This window comes from Lynx rufus, unplaced genomic scaffold, assembly GCF_022079265.1.
Source record: "Lynx rufus isolate CCGP_SWC_20201006 ecotype Redwood Valley unplaced genomic scaffold, mLynRuf1.p SCAF_43, whole genome shotgun sequence".
NCBI classification, from domain to species: domain Eukaryota; kingdom Metazoa; phylum Chordata; class Mammalia; order Carnivora; family Felidae; genus Lynx; species Lynx rufus.
The window spans coordinates 1,561-23,380 of record NW_025814860.1 but is presented as its reverse complement, the minus strand read 5'-3'; the positions used below and the strand labels follow the sequence as shown (position 1 = coordinate 23,380).

The following is a 21,820-nucleotide window of genomic DNA, read 5'->3' as shown; positions in this document are numbered from 1 at the left end:
GGTGCGGCCGGAGCCCGGCGGCCCGCAGTCGGCCGAGTGCGCGGAGAGCGGGAGAGCGGGCTTCGGCTGCGGGGCTCCGGGCGGCGCCCGCTCGGTGGGGCTCCGGTGGCTCACGATGCGCGACGCACAGGGCGAGGGGCGGGCCCCGGTGCTCCAGTTCACCAACTGCCGCATCCTGCGAGGGCGGGCGCTGCTCAGGTGGGGTGCGGGGTCAGGCGCTGCGGGGGTGGGCCCGGGAGCCGGGCGGGGCGCGGGGTGCGGAGCCGGCAGCTGCTGGATCGGGGCCCGGGGCCGGGTGGGGTGCGGGGACGGGAGCTGCTAGATGGGGTGCGGAGCCGGCGGGGTGCGGGCCGGGCACTGCTGGAGTGGGGCGCAGGGCGCGAAGCCGGGCACTGCTGGAGTGGAGCGTGGGGCCGGTGGGGCGCGGGATCGGGAGCTGCTGGGATGGGGCGCAGGGCGCGGGGCCGGGCACTGCTGGAGTGGGGCCCAGGGCTGGTGGGGCGCGGGATGCGGAGTCGGGAGCTGCTGGATTGGGGCCCGGGGGCCGGGTGGGGCGCGGGGTGCGGGAGCTGCTGGACGGGGTGCGGGGCCGGGCAGTTGTGGAGTGGGATGCGGGGTCGGGAGGTGCTGGAGTGGGGAGCGGGATGCGGGGCCGGGCACTGCCGGAGTGGGGCGCGGGGCCGGTGGGGCGCGGGATGCGGGAGCGGGAGCTGCTGGGATGGGTCGCAGGGCGCGGGGCCGGGCACTGCTGGAGTGGGGCCCGGGGCCGGCGGGGCGCGGGGTTCGAGGTGCTGGAGTGGGCGTCGGGGCCGGGTGGGGCGCGGGGCCGGGGGATCGGGAGCTGCTGAAGTGGGGGCGCGGGGTGCGGGGTCGCGCGGTGCTGGAGTGGGGCCCGGAGCCGAGCCGGGTGCGGGGTCGGGATGCGGGCTCAGGCACTGCTCTGGTGGGCCCAGGGACCGGCCATCCTAGCTTCCGTCCGGCTCTGGCCGCAGGGAGGATCTGTGGGTGCGCGGAGGCCGCATTCTGGACCCGGAGAAGCTGTTCTTCGAGGAGCGGCGAATGGCTGATGAGCAGCGGGACTGCGGGGGCTGCATCCTGGCGCCTGGCTTCATCGATGTGCAGATCAACGGTGCGGTCTAGGGCTTAGGGGACAGGGACCCGGAGAAGGTGGTCCGGGCACCGTGCAACCTTCCTCTTTGTGGCCGTAGGTGGATTTGGCGTTGACTTCTCTCAGGCCACGGAGGACGTGGGTTCGGGGGTCGCCCTGGTGGCCCAGAGGATATTGTCTCATGGAGTCACCTCCTTCTGCCCCACTTTGGTCACCTCGCCACCGGAGGTTTATCACAAGGTGAGGTCAGGCTTCCGGTCTCAAGGGAAGGGGGCTTCAACAGCAGCACCCCTTTAATTTGCAAACTTTTCCTGCCACAAACCCCTTGGCCCTTGGGTCTGGCCTCACCTTTTAGCCTCCCCCACCCCCTGGGGCCTGGGGTCCGGGGTCCTGCCCCTAGGCTCTCCTTTGGTGTTCCCCCACCGGCAGGGGGTCACTGCCTCTGCGGCCCTTCCCACAGGCCTTCATGTTTATTGTTGAGGTGTCTTCGGGGCTAGACGTCCTCTCCATCTCGCACCCTGGCCACCTCCTGGCTCCAGAAACCGATTGCTGGGACTTTCTGGATTGCCACATTTGTACCATCTCCTCAGGTTCATCCCCCCTAACTTGTCTGTGCTGTGTGACTCCACTGAATGTGCTTTCTAGAAAGAAGCTCGTTGTCTGCCCCTGCCGCCCCCTTCCGTCCCCGCTGCTTCTCTTGTGGCCCCCACACCACCCTTCCACTTCCTCTCTTCTCTGCATGGCCCTATAGACATTTTCACCCAGGCGGGCTCTCCGGTTTTATTCTTCACCCCACCATCTTGTTGGGTTTCTTTGGGGCGGTGACTTTACATGGTAACCGCCAGAAAGCAGGTGGTATTCATCGTGCCTCTTTACCGCTTGATGCTTAGTGGGTTTTGAAAAGCGTGGACGTCCCCTTACCCGAGTCGAGTTGGGGAAGGGCAGTAGTTACCCTTTAACCTCCCCCCCCCCACAGCGTTGTTGTTTTCTCCAGTACAGGGCTTTTTTTGCAATTATGGGTCATGTTGCCGGTCATGGGTGGGGAGGTCCCTCCTGGGTGTGTGGACGCACAGTTGGAGTTGGGTGTTGCGGGAGTTTGAGTGTGGGCTTGGGATTGGGTCCTGGCCCCCTAAGTTCATCCGTCATCTGGGGGACACGAGACCATCCTTACTTTTTTCTGAGCCTCCATTTTCTCAAATCCAAGTTGGGAATGAGCACCACGTCCGTCTCCTGGGGTTGTGGGGCAGGCAGCGCTGTGTGCGGTACCTCTTAAACACTCGGTACGCTGTCATGTGTGGACATCTTTCTGGAAATTTCTCCCAGGCCTCCCATCACAAAGTCAGAGGTTAAAAACTAAGCTCATCTTCCTACTTCAAGCCACCTGGTTCTGTGTTTTTTCTCTTGGTCATCAATCCCTGATTTCTCTTGCCTGGAATCTGGGAACGCGCCCGCCTTACTGTCCTCCCCCTTCCCGGGACCTACCAGTGAGGCTTCCTGACTGTTGCCTAGTCTCCCAACTGCCGGCCCTGCTCCGAGTCCTGCCGCAGCGGCCTTCCCAGGGGACAGGGCATAGCACATCGCTCAGCCCCGCACTTTTTATCCTTCTTTTTTTTTTTTAAATGTTTATTTATTTTTGAGAGAGAGAGAGGCAGAGCGTGAGCAGGAAGGGGGCGGAGAGAGAGGGAGACACAGAATCCGAAGCACTTGTCAGCACAGAGCCCGACGCGGGGCTCTAACCACTCAAACCCATGAACCGTGAGATCGTGACCTGAGCCAAAGTCGGACGCTTAACTGACTGAGACACCCAGGCGTCCCCACCCCCTTTTTACCCTTCTGAGCAGTCCCTCCCTAGCCGCCCCAGCCTCGGCCCTCTTCCCACGTATGGCCCAGCCATTCTGGGCCATTCTCTCTCCTGTTCCCAGGCCTTCTGCCCTGTTTTATCTTGTTGTCTCTGTTGCCTGCTCTTTGGAGCTGTGACTCTGCTGTGCCCGTGGCTTCGACAGCACATTTGACCATCGTGATACAGGTTGTGAGACCTCTTTTTTTAGGACAGGGAGTTTCTGGTCACTAGGATTTCTGGCTTACGTTTTCTTTTCTTCCTTTAATGTTTATTTACTTATTTAGGGAGAACGTGGGTGCACAAGCTGGGGAGGGGTAGGGAGAGAGAGAGGATCCCAAGCAGGCTCCGTGCTATCAGCACAGAGCCCGACGTGGGGCTCAACCTCACAAGCCGTGAGATCATGACCTGAGCCGAAAGCAAGAGCCGGATGCCTAACCCACCGAGCCCCCCAGGCACCCCTCTGGTTTATGGCTTCCTGCTGCTACTTGTCAGTCTCCACAAACACTCGCGGGATGAAGGCGCTGGACAGCAGAAAGTAAAATCTCGGAGGCCGTGAATGTGGAAATTTAATCCAGTGTCATCTCAGACGCCACGGGGCCGTTCGCTTAGGTATGTCCCCGATTCCCGTCCACCCACCTTCTTCCAGGGCTGGCTCACACTGGGCAGAACGGGATTGCTGCTCTGTCAGAAGTTACCCGGATCCCTTAGCATCGTGTTCTGGCCCATTGAGACCACCTGCTCTTTTTGGGGGCCTCTTTCAGTCTTATCCTTTCATACCCTCCCAGGAGGAAGCTCTGGCTGGAGTGTTCTCGGCTTCTGGTCCATCGTGTGCTTAGCCAAGACCTGCTACCTCCTCAGGCGGCAGCCAGGCTGTCACCATGCCCTCTGCACTTTGACCTTTCCCATTCTCTTGCCGTCCGTGCTGTCGTTCATTGCCTTCTCCCTACTTAGCGCTCTTGGTCTCTCCCTCGTCAAACTCAGTTTTGTTTCGAAGTACGAAGTGAACCCCGTGCGTCGGGTTCAGACCTCACCTCGGGCTCAGAACATGAGACCTGGACTTGGGCCGCGTACCTTCCTGGAGGCATCCGCGTGAGAGTGGCACCTGTGAGACTGGGTGGGGACAACAGCCAGTGGCGAGCACGGCATCGAGAGGGGCCCCTCTCCCTGTGTGGGAGTCCCCGTGCGGACCGCGTGCAGAACCCCGTAGAACGTGTCACAAGGCAGGCTCCCCGGAAAGACGGGATCTGGAGATTCACCCTCAAGTTCATCTGCCCCGTGGGCTGGGGTATCCCCTCCCCGGCCGTCTGACCGTAGCCCCGTGTCTGGCACCGAGCTCTCTTGGAAGACTTGGAGAGAGCTTCAGGACGGGACCTGACACTGGGCACGACGGGGTCGCCTGGTGGAACGTGGGCCTGTCCTCCACAGATGGGCTGAGGGCGAGGCTCGAGAGGGTGTGTTCGCGAGCAAAAAATCTATTCCCGAAAAACTCAGCCGTTACCTTTTTTTTTTTTAAGTTTATTTATTTATTTTGAAAGAGAGAGCAGGGGAGGATGGGGGGGGGGCGGAGAGAGAGAGTTCCAAGCAGGGTCCTCATCAGCACAGTGGCCGATGTGGGGCTCGAACTCACAAGCTGTAAGACCATGACTTGAGCTGAAGCTGGACGCTTAACCGACTGCGCCATCCAGGTGCCCCTTTTGGTTTGTTTTGCTTTTAATTTTTAGCGAACTTACATGAATCTCCTGGCTTGTTAGGAGAAACAGCAGTCCTTTGCCCCCACCAGCTCCTACCTGGAGACGGTCACCTTCAGCTCAGCTGGTCCTTGGAATTTGCTCTCGCCTGTCTAAGCTCCAGGCCGGTTTAGGGCAGTGAACAGGGGTGTCTCCTTCCACCAGCGGAGCTGAGGCTAGACTCCTCTTCATGGGTTTCCGGCCCCCCGCCCTCCCCGGGTAGCAGCCTGCCGACTTGGGGAGACCCGCCGGCAGGACTGGGTGAAGGACTGGGTGCTGACCCGTTTTCTTACCCGTCTGCCCCGTGTCTTTGGGACTCCTCGTTTGTTCTCTCAGCTGGCGACTCCACTCCCCGCCTGTGCCCGTTTCTCACTCTTCTTGCGGGACGTGTGGGTGCGCCCAGCGCTCTATCAACGTCGTTCTCCCTCGGCAGCTTTAGGGACCTGTTCCTCGGCCCTGGCTGCCGGCCTCCCTGGACCGAGCTGTCCTGGGAGCTCCTTCCCGTCACCTGGGGGGATCCCCTGGCGTCTTTCTGCTGGGCCTCTATCCCCTCTCCCGTGCCTTTGTCTTTGCTGGTTTTGGCCTTTGTTTTGGAGCATATCCACCAGCTTCTGCTAGAGACGGGGGCGCAGAGAGCAAAGTTTTCACGATCTCGAAGGTCTAACGAGGTTTTTATTCTCTTGATTGGGCGTAGGTTAGAAGTGACTTTCCCCTAGAATTCTTAAAGGCGTTGCTGTATTGTTTTTTCATTTCCAGGGTTGCTGGTGAGAAGTCGGAAGCCACCTGACCTCTGATACTTTGTGCATGACTTATTTCTTCCCTCTGGAAGCTCATGGAATCTTCCCTTTGGCCTCGGGTTCTGAAGTCTGAGGGTGACACGTGTGGGGCCTGTGGGGAATTTATCTATTGTGCCGGCCATTGGCACACCCTGTCGGTCTGAAGTTTGGTTTTTGGTTTTGTTTGCGTTCCTTGATCACAGCGCGTGTGTGATTTTTCTCCCTCGTTTCTCTGTCGTCTTTCCTGGGAGTCATTATTCCATGGTTGGGCCTCCTGGATGGCGTCTCTGGTTCTTTTTGCGACTCCGCTTCCTGAATGTTTCCTGTGTTTCTTGTTCTGGTTCTTGACTTGGGTTTTTTGGTTTTTGTTTTGTTTTGTTTTGTTTTTTTATTTATTTATTGCTCAAGTTGTATTGTATTTTTTTATTTTATTTCTTATTTAAGTATTTGTTTACTTATTTTGAGAGAGAGAGAGAGCGCGCGCGCAAGTGTGAGCAAGGGAGAGGCAGAGAGAGAATCCTGCACTGTGAGTGCAGAGCCCCGTGTGGGGCTTGATCTCATGACCTGCGAGATCACGACCTGAGCCGAAATCAAGAATTGGATGCTTAACCGACCGAGCCACCCGGGCGTCCCTCACATACTTTTAATGGGAAGAGCTCGCTTTCTCTCTCAGTGTTTTTTTCTGACCCTGTCTTCTTGTTTCACGGGTGCAGGACCTCTCCTCACGTGTCTTCCCGTCCCTGCCGGCCCTGCCCTGTTCGTCCTCTGTGTCCCCAAGGTTTCCCCGAGCTGCCACTGAGCCTTGGCCGTCGGCTGTGTTTGAGATCAGGCGCCAGCAGGCTGCTGGGAGCCCCGAGACTGGGGCGGGCTCCTGGGGGCGCCCTTAGTTGAGGTCCCTGGGCCGAGGGGACAGCCTCACTGGCTTCGTGCAGACAGTGTTAACCTAATCGCAGGGGGTGTACCTCCACCCACCCCTCGCCTGGAGCCCTTCCGGTTTGCTGGCAGGGCACATTCACGGGCCCAGCTGGTCTTTAATGGTGTCTGTGGTTCCCCCCGCCCCCGCTTCTCAAGGCTCCACCTGTTTCCTCGGTGTCTCCACCACGTGCCCCTGCCCACACCTGCCCAGTGTCGGCCCATCAGGCTCCCAGGGTTTCAGCCTCTTTACGCATCGCTGTATCTGGTTTGGGGTGGGGGTGCCCCAGGGCCCTTCGGCGGGCGGCAGGTTTCTCTGGCAGCTCGCCCCGCCTCCAAGACGGGTCATGTGAGTACCTGTGTTCGGCTCAGGCACCGCGTGGCTGTGCCCTCGACGCCTGAGCCCCCGGCCCCGTGTGCACCGACCTCTCTGGCCCCCGAACCCCCGCTTCTGTGCTCGCGCTGCCTGGACTGCACGCCTCCTCTTGACCCTGGCCGTGTGTGCGGTCCTGCAGCTCAGGAGGCCGGGCCCGCTCCCCTGTCTGGCTGGGTCCAGACCCTTTGGCCACGTTGCGGGGCCAGGTCAGGTCCCTTTTGTCCATTCCTGTTCCTTGCTGGGCAGCTGGCCTTCCGCCCCTGCGTGTTCCTCCGCGTCCTGATGGTTCTTAGCGCTGTGCCTTCCCTGACTCTGGTTGGGGGCCTTCGACTACCTTCTGCTATCTGACGGAAGGCCATCAGGGGGCTGGGCTCTGACCTCTGACCTCTGACCTCGGCTGGGCTGTGATCTCTGGGCATTGGGCCGTAGGGGGCAGGGCTTTAACAGCTGGTTCCCCCCAGGTCCTTCCTCAGATCCCTGTGAAGAGTGGTGGTCCCCATGGGGCAGGGGTCCTCGGTGAGTGGCTGACCCCTCTCCCTGCCCCCACCCCGGGAGGCTCCTTGGGGACCTGTTGGCAGCCCTTCCCCCTCCAGAGGCCCAACTGGGGAGGGAGGTCGGGCAGGTGACGGGCCAGGGCGGGGGCTGCAGGGCCAGAGGCCCGCTGGAGCTGTCCACTCCTCTCCTCCCAGGGGTGCACCTGGAGGGCCCGTTCATCAGCCGGGAGAAGCGAGGTGCACACCCCGAAGCCCACCTGCGCTCCTTTGAGGCCAACGCCTTCCACGATGTGCTGGCCACCTACGGGCCCCTGGACAACGTCCGCATTGTGACGCTGGCCCCCGAGCTGGGCCGAAGCCATGAGGTGATCCAGGCGCTGACAGCCCGTGGCATCTGTGTGTCCCTAGGTGAGGACTGCCACCTCCAGGGTTGGGCCCGCGTGGGGTCCTGGGCTGGGTGCACACTTTGAGTCCAGGTCCCCTATGCAGGACACTCGGTGGCCGACCTGCAGGCCGCGGAGGAAGCCGTGCAGAGTGGGGCCACCTTCATCACCCACCTCTTCAACGCCATGCTGCCTGTGAGTGCCCCGTGCCCTCCCCCCCCCCCCCCCCCGCAACTCCCTGGGCGGATAGGCACAAGGGCTCCTGCCGTCACTCAGCTGCCCTCCTATCTCTGTCCAGTTCCACCACCGTGACCCCGGTATCGTGGGGCTCCTGACCAGTGACCGGCTGCCTCCCGGCCGCCACATCTTCTACGGGATGATCGCGGATGGCACGCACACCAACCCGGCCGCCCTGCGCATCGCCCACCGGGCCCATCCCCAGGGTGAGCGGCAGGGCGGGGCGGGGCCCGGTGGGAGGACTCGGCCGGGCAGCTCCTGAGTCCCCTTCCTTCCGCAGGGCTGGTGTTGGTCACTGACGCCGTTCCCGCCCTGGGTTTGGGCAATGGGCGTCACACGCTGGGGCAGCAGGAGGTGGAGGTGGACGGGCTGACAGCCTATGTGGCCGGTGAGTGACCCTCTCGTCCCGCTGACTCCTCGACAACGGCCCTTTGGCCTCTCTTGTGGGACGCAGACATCTGAGCGTTCCCCGCCGGCCTGTGGGCCCCCCACCCCCCATGTGCCCAGTAGCCCCTGGTCCCCCCAGAACCTGCTCTCTCACTCTCAAGGCACCAAGACACTGAGCGGCAGCATAGCCCCGATGGATGTCTGCGTCCGGCATTTCCTGCAGGCCACAGGTTGGTGAGGCTGGAGGGGGCAGGTGTGTGCGCACGTGCGCGTGCGCATGTGCACATATGTGTCGGGGGCGGGGAGGTTGGAGGGAAGCACGGAGACCCCTGGGCTCTTGCAGCGACACCCCTTGTGGGATGGGATTCCTAGGAGTGGAGCACCAGGAACACGGCTGAGGCCCCCTGCGGCAGCTCAGGGGCAGGTTCGGAGAGCGAGGAGCAAGCATGTGGCTGGCACCCAGGGTGATAGGCAGTGAGGCCACGGCACCGAGAAAAGGGTGCTCACCGTACCCACGGGAAGGCCCTCGGCCTGGGGCCTGTGGATTCGCAGGACTCCGTGGGTACGGAGCTTTAGGGAGGGGAGGGGGGCGGTCAGAGCAGCGCTTCAGGCTTGTTGAGGGGGTAGGCGTGTCCGGGGGGGGGCAGGGAGGGGTATTTGGCAGAGGCTGTGGTTGGCCGGGCCCTGCGGGATTCTTGGCAGTGCCCGGGGCTGGGGTGTCACCTGGGGGTGCCCGGGTTCAACATGCTGTTTAGAGGAGCAGGGAGACAGGCCAGGAGGCAGGAAATGGCTGTAGGCTGGCTGTTGGGGGGAGGGGTGGTGAGGTAGGGAACAGAAGAAAAAGGATTTGGTCGTGTGGCTTCTTGAGAGGGAGCAGGGACGGAAAGCCAAGACCAGGTGGCCTCGTTGATGCCCGGGCTACTGCTTCTTTTTGGGGGGCTCTTCCCGGGACCCGGAAGGAGGAGGGGCCTGCGGCCATCTGGGTCCAGGGCATTTGTCAGTGAGGCGGGGAGCCCTGCAGAGCTGGGATGGGTGAGTGACCAGGAAAAGGGTACCTGGCAGTGTCCTCAGATGAGGGGGAAGGCGGGGCTTTGTCAGCCTGCTGCAGAGACCTGGGATTTCTCTGGGACTTGGAGCTTTGGGGCTGGGGGAGAGGCTGCCCACGGAACCAGCTGGGGATGGGGGGTGACTGCCCGGTTGTGTCCCCTGAGCAGGCTGCAGTGTGGAGCTGGCCCTGGAGGCTGCGTCCCTGCACCCCGCGCAGCTGCTGGGGCTGGAGAAACACAAGGGGACGCTGGACTTCGGGGCTGATGCAGGTCAGGGCCCGACGTGGGCACCCGGGCCGGTGAAGACTCGGGAGGGCTCGGGGACTCGGGACAGTGCCAGGGCAGGTGGGATCTTCCCTGTGCCCAGGTGGCCTTACCTGGCCACCAACCTCAGCCCGGGTTCCTCTTCCCGTCGGGTCAGGTGAGGGGCAGCTGGGGTCTTTGTCCCGTGTGCCCTGCTTCCAGGAACATGGGTTCCAGGGCCTTGGTCAGCCTCCGATGGGGTGGGGTGGCCGTGCCCAGATCGTGTCCCAGGCTTCAGTTTCCCCACCAGCTTCTGGATGGGTGTGGGGTGGTGGTGGACCCACCCCTGCCTCTGTCTCACCGGCCGCCTCTGACCCAGACTTCGTGGTGCTCGATGACTCCCTCCACGTGCGGGCCACCTACATCTCGGGCGAGTTGGTGTGGCAGGCGGAGGAAGCCAGGCAGTGACTGAGGACCACGGCTGGAAGGGACGACCAGCCTGAGCTGGACACTGTCAGGGCTGAGCCGTCGAGGAGCTGGTCTCCGGGGAGCAAGTAGGAGCCCTGCCCCAGGTGGAGGCCTGCCAGGTGGAGGCAGCTGGATAAACGTTCGCCCCGCAGGGACTTGTCTCGTGTCTGAGTTTTGCTTCAAGGCCGAGCGCCGTCCCCTCGGTGGCTCTCTGGGTGGGGTGGGGAGGAGAGCGGCTGGATTCTAGCTGATCCCAGCCTTGGGGGGCCCCAGTGAAGGTGACAGGGCCCCTCTCTGTTGGACAGTCGAGTCTGAGGCCTGCAGCCCCACACGCAGTTGTGCTGGTTGGAAATGAAGGGCGGGAGGGGAAAGTCCTGGGTCGTAGGTTGGAAAGCGGACAGGAACGGGCTTGGGGACGGTGAGTGTGGAGGGCTCCAGAAGTTTACGTGTCGGGGGACAGAGGAGAAGGGTATTCTTGGGATTTTTAAATTTTATTTTGAAGGAGGGGAGGGGCAGAGAGAGAGAATCCTAAGCAGGTTCTGCACTGTCAGTGAAAGGCCCGACTTGGTGGTCGATCCCAGCAAATTGTGAAACTGTGAGCTGAGCCGAAATCGAGTCGGACCCTTAACCGACTGAGCCACCCAGGCGCCCCAGTGCTTTCTGGGATTTTAAGTGGGAGAATTGATTGTGGGGACAGTTAGGAGCTGGGGCTGGGAGGACTTGGATGTGGGAGGGGCCTCGGGTGGGCCGTGCAGGGCATTTGGAGGCCAGGCCGGCTGTGTGAGGATGGCCCATGGGCTCCCCTCTGTCCCTTTAGAGTTGGGCCAGTGAAGCAGAGGCCAAGGCCATGGTGCTGGGCCTGAACACACTGCGAGCTGTTTCTCCTCGGCCTTCAAGAGGACTCCAGGTTGCCTGGCTCTGAGTGTAGGAAGCAGTGGCCGAGGGGCCCAGAGGTGACCCTGGCCACCGCTCCTTGCCCAGCCCGCAGCCCTATTTCTTTGAGCCCTCGGGGTAATCGAGGCTCGGCTTCCTTTGGGGCCTTTTCTGAACATCCCCTTCTCCTCATCCGACTCCCAGGTGGGCCCGGGGATCCCACGTGCCCCCTGGGTTGCACCGCTGTGGGTGACCCTGCCTGGTGCTGGTGGGCAGCTCGGGGATCACCAGTGTCTGGAGCCCTGCAACTATTTGCCCGTCAGTGTCATCCCGCGGCCGTCCATGTCCCCCAGGCCTGGCAGCAGTGCCCCCACGCTGGGAGCAGGGGCTGATAGGGCCGCTTTGAGGCAAGTGGGCTTTGGGGAGCCCTGCAGGTCACGAGGGCAGCCGCGATGTGGCAGTCAGACATCCAGGGTTGGCGTAGCCCCAGCCCTGGGATTGATTTTGTCCCCGTTTGCGTGCTGGGGTGGGCCGCGCCTTCCCCCTTTTGAATGGGTGAAGTTCTTGGAATAGGAGGTCAAAGGCAAGTGTCCCAGGTCACCATCTCGTGTGGCTTGGCAACCATCCCTTTTGCCTCTGCCACAGAGCCCACTGCAGAAAGCGTGTCCAGGCCCAAAGTGACAAAAACAGCCTCTGGCCCCAGCTGTGTTCCAGGCTGAGTGAACAGTCTGGGAAGAGCCAACACCGTAAGGCAGGGCTCAGGAAAGGCCTGGGACAGCAGCCACCTCTCGGTGTCCCAAGGGGCTGGGTCTCTGGCCACATGCCTGTGGGCAGCAGGGACATCACAGACCTAACAGGTGACTGACCAGCTCCTGCATCATGCCAGCGCCCGCCGGCTGCACCAGTGATCCAGGGGCAGGGCGGGTCTCCCCGAGCTCACCCTGGTGGCAGGGAGCAGGCGGTGCTCCCAGATGTTAGAGGCTGAGCAGTGGGCACTTGCCTTATTTGGTGCTGGGTTCTATTCCACGCGCATAGCCAGTGTTAACCCGTTCTCTGCCAGACATCCAGAGGAGTCCTCCCCATTCTCGGACGGGGAAAGTGGGGCTCCCAGTTCGCGAGCTGGTGAGTGCCCCAGCGAGGACTTGGCCTGGCCTGCTCAGCTCGGGGGGCCTCACTTAAACCTGTCAGCACGCTGACTCTTGGCTGGAGCGTCCGGGAAGGACTAACTGCGCTACTGCTCCGCAAGGGTGACACCAGGGATGGCAGGGGCCGGTGCTGGTTGGCACGTGCACCCAGGCCAGGGGAACCGCCCCACAGAGATCCAGTGGCAGAGGCTTAGTGCGTTGGGTGGGACAGTCGGCCACCCTCGCCAGAAAGGGGTGTGGTCATCACCACCGTGGCCTCCAAAACGTCTCCATCGCCCGTCAGAGCAGCTCTGTTCCCACTAGATTACTAACCCTTGTTACCCCTCCTCCAGCCCTGGCGCCCACCATGCCACTTTGGAGTCTGAGGCTGCTGGGTTTTGAACAGAAGATATGCTGCCATTTTAAGTAAGACCCCCAGCAAGAAGACCCTGAGGGACTGGCTCTAGGGTGGCAAAGGGGCTGGAGACAAGTGAAGTGGAAACGTGCTTGTTCTAGTGTGGGTGTAGACCCGGACGCTGGGGGGGGGGGGGCGTGCTGAGTCACTGATGGGTGGGGGTGACTTTCATTGAGGTGGGGTCCTTGGAGAGGTGACCTGGCGCGCCATCCGTACCTCCTTCGTGGCTTGCTTTGTGTTGTACGTGAGTGGGAGGAACAGAGGGCCCTGTGGTGGCGAGACCCGATGCAGGGGCGGGTGCGTCGTGAGTCCGCGGAGTGGGGCGAGGGCCGCCTGGCGGCCGCACCTGAACACTACGGAGGCATCCGCTTGAGGGTCCTGGACTGCTCAGAGTGCATACAGGTTCGAGTCCAGGCGCCGAGGCGTCCCTTCCGAAGCTTCGGTCTCCGTAGGCTCCGAGCGCAGGGTCCCAGCGCTGATTCGTGCAGAGGATCTGGGTGGTCCAGACCGGAGAAGCGGCTTAAGGGTAGGGGGAAACCGCGCCCGAACAGGGGCTGGCCGCGAACGGCAGAGCGTGCGCAGTGAGTCCGGTCCGACCCGTTCCGCCGCGGGGCGGCCTGCGGCGTAGGAGCCGGGTACACGCGGACCTACTGCTCCTGGAAGAGGTGCGGCGCACAGGGCGGGAGGGCGGGGGGACGGGGGGAATCTCACTTGCTGTGGGAGGGGCTCCTCCCTGGGGGGCGGGCTCTGAAGTGTCAGAAGGGGCGGGCCTCTGCCGGGGCCAATCAGGATTGCTCTGCGGAGGGAAGAGTCGCGGCAAAGCAGCCGGGACGCGCGTCGCTCGCTGACCCAGTACCGGTTAAAGGGCCGACCTGGAGCCGAGAGCCCCGGACTGCGCGGCACGGGGGGGTGGGGGGGTGGGGTGCCGGGGGCCAGGGCCCCCGGCGCCCCCGCGAGCCGCGGACCCCACTGCGCCCCAAGCTGCCCGGCTACCTCTTCGCACACCTTCCGGCCTCGCCGCTCCCCTTCTTTCTCCTTCCAGTCGCGCCCATGTGCATCCCTCTTGCCCCACGGCTCCTCTCCGCCCCCCTCTGCGCCCCTTCTCTCCCCGCCCTCGTTGGCGTTGGGGAGTTGGGGGCAGGCTCCACTGCCTGTCCCAGCTTCGCCCCAGCTCGGAGCCTGCTCCGGGTCTCGGGGGGCGGGGCGGGTGGTACGGGAGGAGGTGTGGCACCAGGAGGGTGAATGGGGGTCGTCTCTGCTTAGACCCTGGGACCTCCTCCATGTGCCCCTGTCGTCCGCAGGCAGCTCCGGGGTGGGGGGGGCAGCCCCGTGCCCTGAGCGGTGGCCCTCTCTGAGCCTTGCCTGCCTCTCAGTCTCCCACCATGAAGAGCTTGGTGTGATCCTTCCAACGTGATCCTGTTCCTGTCCCTACGTTTGTGTCTTGATTTGTCTTATGAACTGGAATTGTACTTTTGATACTGTTCTGCTCTTCAGTATTTTCTAGTGAAGCAGCATGAAATGGTAAGCTCCCTGGGTGGGGACACATCGAAATGTGTCACTATTTTAGCAAGGTGCTCCGTGTTCTCCAAGATGGATGCTTCGTAACGTGAAGCAGATCCCACCACGGACCAGTGGGCCTCCTCCCCCAGCACCCCAACCGCCCTGAGGAGGAGGGACCGTGGAGTGACGCGCAAGGAATTCTGGGGGCCCAGATGCACAAGTGCATCTAGAAGGCAGAAGCGCACCCTGTGTAGGCACTCCTTTTGTCCCCGTGGGCTCCCGGTTTCTGTGTGGCCACAGGAGGGCCTCCCGTGTTAGTTTTCTTTCCCTGTAACAAATTACCACAAATTAGAGGTTTAAAAGAACACACCTTTATTTTGCAGCTCTGCAGGTTGGGGTCAGGAATAGGTCTTGCGGGCCAAAATCAAAGTGGTGGCAGGGTCTGCTTGTCCCTGGAGGTTCTGGGGGAATCTTCTATGTCCAGCTCCCGGATGCCGTCTACACTGGTTGTCTCGTGGCATCCCGCCTTTGCAAAGCCGGTGCGGGCCAGTTGTGTTTTCCGTGTTGTCTCCCCTGAACTTGGACTCCTTTTCTTCCATCTTTTAAGGACCCTTGTGATTATATTGGGTCGAGCTGGGTAATCCGGGATAATCTTCCTCTTTTAAGGTTAGCTTACTGGCAGGCATAATTCTCCCTGTGTAATACGACATATTCACAGGTTGGGTGAACAAGACGTGGACGTTTTCGGAGGGGCCGTTATTCTGTCCAACGTTCCTTCCAGAGAGAAGAGCCTCGGCCAGGCCTCCCTACTGCCTGGGTCTGAAGGAGATACTACATTCCTATTATCAGTGCATGAAAGTGCTCATTTCCCGATGTGCTTAACACCAGACGGGTTCAGTCTTTGGGATCTGGCCAGTTTTGGGAGTCCGCCCATTTTACAGCTGGGGAAGTTGAGACTTAGGGAAAGAAGGTTACTTGCCTGAGATTTGACGCAACTTTTTGTTTCCCGTCTCTAGGGCTAGTTAAAATATGTTACCCGCGGAGCACAATTTATACAGGAAGACATTTTTCCCAGGTGGCTGGGAAATTGTTGGCGTTGGCACCTTTGGTCCGTCCACGTGCAGCTGGACGCCTCTTGGGAGCTTAAGTACGGTGACCAGGCACTCAGCGAGCAGAGGCAGGAAACCACATTCTCATCTTTGAAGAGTCTCCTTGTTTTCCTAACTGGATATGTGTTCATTGGTTTCCCTGCCTGCCTCGAAACCTCCAGGGGTGCAGGCCTGGCGTGCCTTTCGTCTCTTGGCTCTTCCCATGTGTCCGTACATCCCGGAAGAATTGGAATCCTGGCTCTGCCCTCAGCTAGCTATGGTGCCCGGCCTTGAAAATGGTCCCCGGCGATCTACTTCCGGGGATCCACACCCTAGCAGAGTTCCCCCCATGTGGTGCTGGGCGCCTTTGTGTGACCAGTAGAGTGCAGGAGAAGTGAGGTAGATCCCTTTGGCAATTGGGGTGTAAAAGTCATTGTGGATTCTATGCTGGTGTGCTCTCTTTCTCTGGAATCATTCACTCTGGGGAAAGCCGGCTGTCATAGCATAGGGATACTCGGGAAAGCTCTGTGGAGGGGCCACCATGGTGAGGAACTGAGGCCTCCACCAATATCTGAGTGAATGGGCCACCTTGGAAGTGGTCCCGCCTGTCCTCGTCAAGCCTTCAGATGACTCAGCCTTTGCTGATGTCTCGACTGCACATTCCTGAGAGACCCTGAGCCGGAACCACCCGGCCAAGCTGCTCCTGGCTTCCCGACCCACAGAAACCATGAGATCATAAAGGTTTGTCGTTTTATGTCTCTGAGCTTCGGGATAATTTGTTACATAGGGCTCGGTAACTAATACACGAGCTGTGTGGCAAGTGCCACAGCCTCTGGACCAGGGTTTTCTCCCTTGTGCCATGACGGTTTGAGGAATGAGCGAGAGATGGGTGAAATACCATGGACCATGGGGGGCACAGGGCCCGGTTTGCAGTGGGGGCTCCCCCGGCCCCAGGCCATGTACATAAGGCAGCCTTCCCGCCCCTCCCAGGATGGTATGGGCATCCCCCGTTCCTCCTTGTGTGGAACATGACCTCACAATGTCAAGCCAGGCCTTGCATTCTTGGCCTCGGGTCACCCTTCCACCAGGGACAGAGGCATTGGGCAGGGTAGGGAGAGAGGAGAGCCATGGGCTGTCCCTCTCCTTCCTCCAGCCGGGGCGCCAGTGAACTGTGTAGTGCCAGGTGAGTCCATCCCCCCTGCTGCCCACTGTCCCGGGACGGGCAGCCACACCTGACCCACGGAGGGGGTGCCCTGCCTCTCCCTGGGTAGAGAGGGGTGGCCTGGCCTGGCCTTGCCTTGCACACTGGCTGCCACTGAGGCCCCACGAGAACTAAGCACTGTCCTTGGTTCCTCTTTCGACTGCTCCTCCCTGCCCTGCCCCTGCAGCCCGCTCCCCTGCTTTCCCCTCTCCTCTCACCCCTTCCCCTGAGGCCGGCAGGGGTGCCTACTGCACCTGCTGCTCTGGTGGGCTCTGGCCTTCTCCGTGTACTTTTCCCTCAAGGTTTTCCCCCTCCCCGTTTCTCTTTGAATTGCTTTGGTGTGAGCGACTCTAAAAAAAAAAGGTTGAAGACGTCGGTCCCTATTCTGTGACTTGCTTCTCTGCCTTTGGGCTCTCACTTAGACCTTCCCTCTCTTCCTTCCCGTAGCTGCATCGAATTCTCCAGGATGAATATCCCATAATGTGTTTTACCATTCTCTTGTTGATGAATGTTCTGGTTATTTTTTCTTTTCTTTCCTTTTTTTTTTTCTTTTTGTTAAAGCTATGCTGTTATAAACATCCTTGCACAGTTTTACAGTCATGAGTGAGAGCTGCTTACAATTTCCAGGGAGAAGATACATCCATTTTATTAATTTTTATTTGCATCAGTGTTGAAGAGACCAGATAGTTCCTTTTGGTTTTTTTTTAATGTTTATTTATTTTTGAGAGAGAGAGAGAGAGAGAGCGCGCGCATGTGCACATGGCGGGGAGAGGGGCAAGGAGGGGGGACGGGGAGAGACGGGGGGGACGGAGAGAGAGATTGGGAGAGAATCCCAAGCATCAGGCTCCATGTCTGGCACAGGGCCTGACTCGGGGCTCGATCCCACAACCCTGAGATCATGACCTGAGCCTACATCAAGAGTCAGACGCTCAACTGACCAAGCCACCCAGGTTCCCCAAGAGGCCAGAGAATTCTAAACAGGCTTGTAATAATAGCAGCCCCTGCCTCACCTCACCTCTCCTTACTCACATCCTGCTTACTACCCTTTAAATGTTCTTCCTGATGTTTATGTCCATTGTTTTGTACTTTGTCTTTTTTTTTCTTAAGTTTATTTATTTTGAGAGAGATAGAGAGAGTGAGCGCGCGGGCCCACCAGTGGGGAAGGGGTAGAGAGAGGGAGATAGAATCCCAAGCAGGCTCTGTGCTGTCAGAGCAGAGCCCGATGCGGGGCTTGAACTCATGAACCGTGAGATCATGATCTGAGCTGAAATCAAAAGTTGGACGCTCAACTGACTGAGCCATCCGGGCACCCCTGTACTTTATGTCTTGACTCCTCATGTACAGTCACTGTCTATTGCCTTTCTGTTACAAGGGATGAGGATTCAGCTCTCTCAGGCCCCCGTTCCTCTCCGGGTCCCTCCGAGGTAGAGGATGGTAACTGCCGGTTGACGCAGTGCGTCTGTACTGTGACTGTAAATGTGCTTCCTCCCTGCTCTTATCCTGGGGTTTCTCATTAGTCTTTTAAAATTGCACCCCATCCCCAGGCACTCCTGAGTCCCCACTGGTTTTCTTTCTCCCCTATGGCACTTGCTATCTTCTAATATGTCATAAGACTTGCTTCTTTGATGGTCTCTCCCACCCTGCCCTTCCTCCCCGCCCCCCCAGCCCCCAGTGGCATCCGACTCTCACAAGAGCAGAGATTTTTGTGTTTTAATCACTGGTGAATTGTCAGTGTCTAGCCCAGTGCTTGGGATGGAGGGGAGACTCAGTGCTTACTTGCTGGATGGACAGATCCTGGGACTTCCATTCACCACCCTCCTGTGTGTTTTGTTTTTTTTCCTGTTTCCTGATCTCGCGTCTTCTTGGTTTACCGCGTCATTTGGTGGAGCACATCAGTCGGTAACTTTCTGGGAAAGCTCGCTCTTGATGTGTATTCTTTAGACTCTAAAGCTCTGTATTTATTTACAGTTGCATTTGGTGTACAGTCTGGCAAATTTCACATGTGAGGTGGTCATAAATACTGAGTATCTCATAGGATTGTGATGAGAATTTAGTAACATACGTCTAATGGTCAGCGTTCTCTGAGGATAAGTTATTATTACTTTGTGAGGACTCAAATAAATACAAAAGAAGGGTTTGTTGGGAGGCAGCTGAGTGCAGTGGCCAAGAGCAAGGCGGTGGTGCTGGTCAGCACTGGTTTGGAGTTCTGTGCTCTGTGACCTAGTAGCTCTATGGCTGAGAGTAGGCAAGGCACCGAAGCCTCAGTTTCCCCAAGTACAAGATAGAAATGGTCATAGTACCTACTGCTCATGGAGCTGTTGTGGGTAAAATCAGATATACCGATTTTTATAGGTAGTAAGCGTTATGATGCAGAATGTTTCCAGTGTTCTCAAGTATCGAATGTGGCTTGCTTTGGTGGCAAGAGCTGGTACCTACTTTGACCTTGTGTTTGTGTTCACTGAGGGTTAGTGTCTGGAGCGGGGTAAGCAATTGGCAGTTTGCGGCATGTATCAAAAGTCCTGAGAGGAATCCCTGTACTTTGACCCAGCAATTCCTTCTGCTAAGAATTTATCCTAAGGAAATAAAGGTGTGCTTGAATTTAAGCGCAGAGCTTTGTCTATGAGGAAGACGTCTGGGAACCACTTCGGTGTCAGGAGGGAACTTGATCAATACGTGGGTCTATAAACTCTAGGCTTCCTCCAGTGGAGTCCTCTGCAGTCCTTAGAAGTGGGCAAGATGGCAGTCAGGTGCGGGAGAGCTGTACAGGATACGAGATGAAGACAGTGTTAAGTGAAAAAAGTATCAAACCTGCATAAGCCCTTTTGGGGAGTAGGAGTTACATTTACCTTTTTACTGTTCTTTAAGGTGCAGAACACTCAAAGTTTGGACAAGTAGAGGCTGGACGGTCTAACGCATAGTCTCTGGCATATGGATATCAAGATCCAGGCTGTGGCTCTACAAGACCTAGGGCCAGTTACAGAGCTCAGAATGCCTCAGCTTCCTCATCTGAAAAGTGGGGCAGTACTAGCAAGGATACTTGTTCAGAGATTAGGCGTGAAAATTCTTTACTAAGAGTAAGTGCTGGCTCAACGTTAGCAGCTATCACTGCTATTCAAGAATTAATTCTCGTTAGTGGGATTATGGATTAATTTATCTAATTAGTCTCTGTACTGTCTAAATTGTTATTAAAAAATAAACGTATTTCTTTTGGGAGTAGAAGGTTATTTTTATTTATTTATTGTAATTAAACATTTTTTTTTAATGTTTATATTTGAGAGCGAGTGAGAGCGAGCAAGCAGGGGGGGGCAGAGAGAGGAAGAGAGCGTGAATCTCAAGCAGGCTTGGAGCTGTCAGGGATGCTGGGCTCAGGTCCACGAACTGTGAGATGACCTGAGCTGAAGTCAGAGCCCAACCGACTGAGCCCAGGCGCCCCAGAAAAGGTTACTTAAAAGTATGCAACCTTGAGGTGACGAAGATGATTCTGATTTTTTTTTTTAATTTTTTTTTCAACATTTATTTATTTTTGGGACAGAGAGAGACAGAGCATGAACGGGGGAGGGGCAGAGAGAGAGGGAGACACAGAATCGGAAACAGGCTCCAGGCTCTGAGCCATCAGCCCAGAGCCCGACGCGGGGCTCGAACTCACGGACCACGAGATCGTGACCTGGCTGAAGTCGGACGCTTAACCGACTGCGCCACCCAGGCGCCCCATGATTTTTTTTTAAGGCAGCCTGGTCACAACACAACAATGTGGATGTACTTTATACCACTGAACTGTGCACACGGCATGTGTTCAAATGGTTAAGGTGTTAAATTTTATGTACATTTTACCACAACTGAAAAAAAAAACCAACAATAACACCATCATCATTAACAACTACAAAAAAATTCAACACCATCATTATCATCCACAACTACAACCCCCCTCCCCCAAACCATAAGCAAAGAAGAAAGTTCTGAAGGTGTCCCTGGGACTGTCAGCAGTGATGCGATGGGACTATTTTCTTCCAAATTTATATTTGATTTTGCAGCCCAAATTTCCGTCTGTGAACACTTCTCAGTTTTGTAGCCATCAAAGTTGCGTCTCTCGGTGTTTACGCAGAGCCCGGCTCCCGGTCCGAGCCACGCGTCCGAGCCCGGCCCCGCCGCTGCCTTGGGCGTGACCTTGGCCAGCTGGGTGTTGGGGGGCCCTGCGAGCCTCAGTTTCCCACTGTGGGAGCCAGGGATGACAGCGCCCCTCTCTTCCCGCGCGGCCCCGCCCCACGGCCCCCGGATTGGCTCGCGCGGGTCTCCCCCGCGTCCGAAACGGGGCCGGGCCTCTCCCGCTCGCCGGGCCCCAACCCGGAAATGCGGCTCGGAGGCGCCGGCCCGGCTGACCGAGCCGCGGCGGAGCGACGGCGGGCTCGGCCAATGGGCGCGGGCGGCGGCAGTGGCGGGGCGGCGGAAGTCCCGCCGGCGTCGCGGCGGGGCGGGGCGGGCGCGGGGGCGGCGGGCGGCGGGGCGGGCGCAGGATGAGGGCGGCCATTGCTGGGGCTCCGCCGCGGGGAGGAGGACGCTGAGGAGGCGCGGAGTCGCGCAGCGCTGCGGGGGAGGCGCCCGCGCCGACGCGGGGCCCATGGCCAGGACCACCAGCCAGCTGGTGAGTGCGCGCCGGCCGCTCGGGCGCGCCGGCCCGTCGCCCGGCCAAGCGCGGCGGCCGCCGGGCCCCGGTGAGGCGGGGCGGCCCCGGGTCCCGAGGGCCGGGCGGCGCCTCACCTGCGGCCGGGCGGCCGGGCAGAGGACCGCGGGCTTCGTGAGGGCGCTGCTCGGCCGTCGCGGGGAGCCCGGGCCCCGGCGCGGCGGGAGCCTGCCCGGCGGGGGCGCTGACAGACGCGCGGAGGGCGGGGGAGGCCGGGGAGGTGTCACTGGCCTGTCGCGGTGGAAGTGCTTGGAAAGTTTGTTTTCGGCGCGCCGCGGCCTGGAGCCGAGCCTTTGGGCTTACCTTTCGTTCCGTCTGCGAGGAACCGCCCTGGGCCTTCACCTGGAAGGGGGGGGGTCCCAATGCCTCTGCCGCAGCGGAGCAGGAGGTACGAGTTCTTGCCCGGAGCACCTGATGCCCCGGACCCCCCGAATTCACTCCTAGGATGGAATGTGATAGACTGCTGTCCGCCCCGGCCGAGCGGCCACGGGTGCTGTTCCTGCCTCGGGGCTCTTCTCCAGCCCCGGCATCGAGAGTGGGAAGCCCCAAGGGGGCCGGACTTGAACCTGCTTACCGGGGGGAGGGGATTTGGTGGGGGGGGGGGGAGAGTGACCTGACGGGGAGGAGGGGTTTCAGGGGAAAATAAAAGGGAAAAGCACTTGTTGGGTTGAATGTTTTTGCTTAAAAGTGTTTCCACGCCCCCCCCCCCCCCCCCGTTGCTAAAAGTATCTTGAGCGTTTTGATGTTTTCCCGGTGTTTGAGTTGGGGAGTTGCGAAGGTGTTTTCACGATTTATACCTTGGGCGCAACTGAGAAGTGGGTGCAAAATTAGGTTCCAAAGGCAAGGGAAAATCACTTAAATGAAAGAAGACCCAGGAAATGGACCCGACTCCTGTTTTGCAGCGTACACGTTTGTGGTGGCGGTTCTTAATCTTTTTTTTTTTT

The 21,820-nt window shown here is 59.3% G+C and overlaps 1 protein-coding gene and 1 long non-coding RNA gene across 2 annotated transcripts; both read left to right on the top strand.

Moving 5' to 3' along the window:
- Nucleotides 1–12: 12 nt before the first annotated feature.
- On the top strand, nt 13–10,152 carry AMDHD2 (amidohydrolase domain containing 2). Its single transcript, XM_047097997.1, has 11 exons — nt 13–198; nt 993–1,129; nt 1,209–1,348; nt 7,201–7,255; nt 7,429–7,641; nt 7,723–7,811; nt 7,915–8,059; nt 8,134–8,241; nt 8,402–8,470; nt 9,455–9,556; nt 9,909–10,152. The coding sequence occupies exons 1-11, from the start codon at nt 116–118 to the stop codon at nt 9,995–9,997; spliced, it is 1,230 nt and encodes a 409-aa protein (XP_046953953.1). The 5' UTR covers nt 13–115; the 3' UTR covers nt 9,998–10,152.
- A 3,166-nt stretch (nt 10,153–13,318) lies between these two features.
- LOC124525598 (uncharacterized) lies at nt 13,319–19,445 on the top strand. Its single transcript, XR_006965529.1, has 3 exons — nt 13,319–13,930; nt 14,926–15,738; nt 19,064–19,445. It is a non-coding gene; the product is annotated as an uncharacterized LOC124525598 (long non-coding RNA).
- The last annotated feature ends 2,375 nt before the right edge of the window (nt 19,446–21,820 follow it).

Bases quoted from the DNA above. Each gene is read 5' to 3' on its own strand.
- AMDHD2 (XM_047097997.1), top strand. From the start codon at position 116: ATGCGCGACGCACAGGGCGAGGGGCGGGCCCCGGTGCTCCAGTTCACC. The intron at 199-992 runs GTGGGGTGCGGG...CTCTGGCCGCAG, and splicing joins CGAGGGCGGGCGCTGCTCAG to GGAGGATCTGTGGGTGCGCG. The intron at 7,812-7,914 runs GTGAGTGCCCCG...ATCTCTGTCCAG, and splicing joins TCTTCAACGCCATGCTGCCT to TTCCACCACCGTGACCCCGG.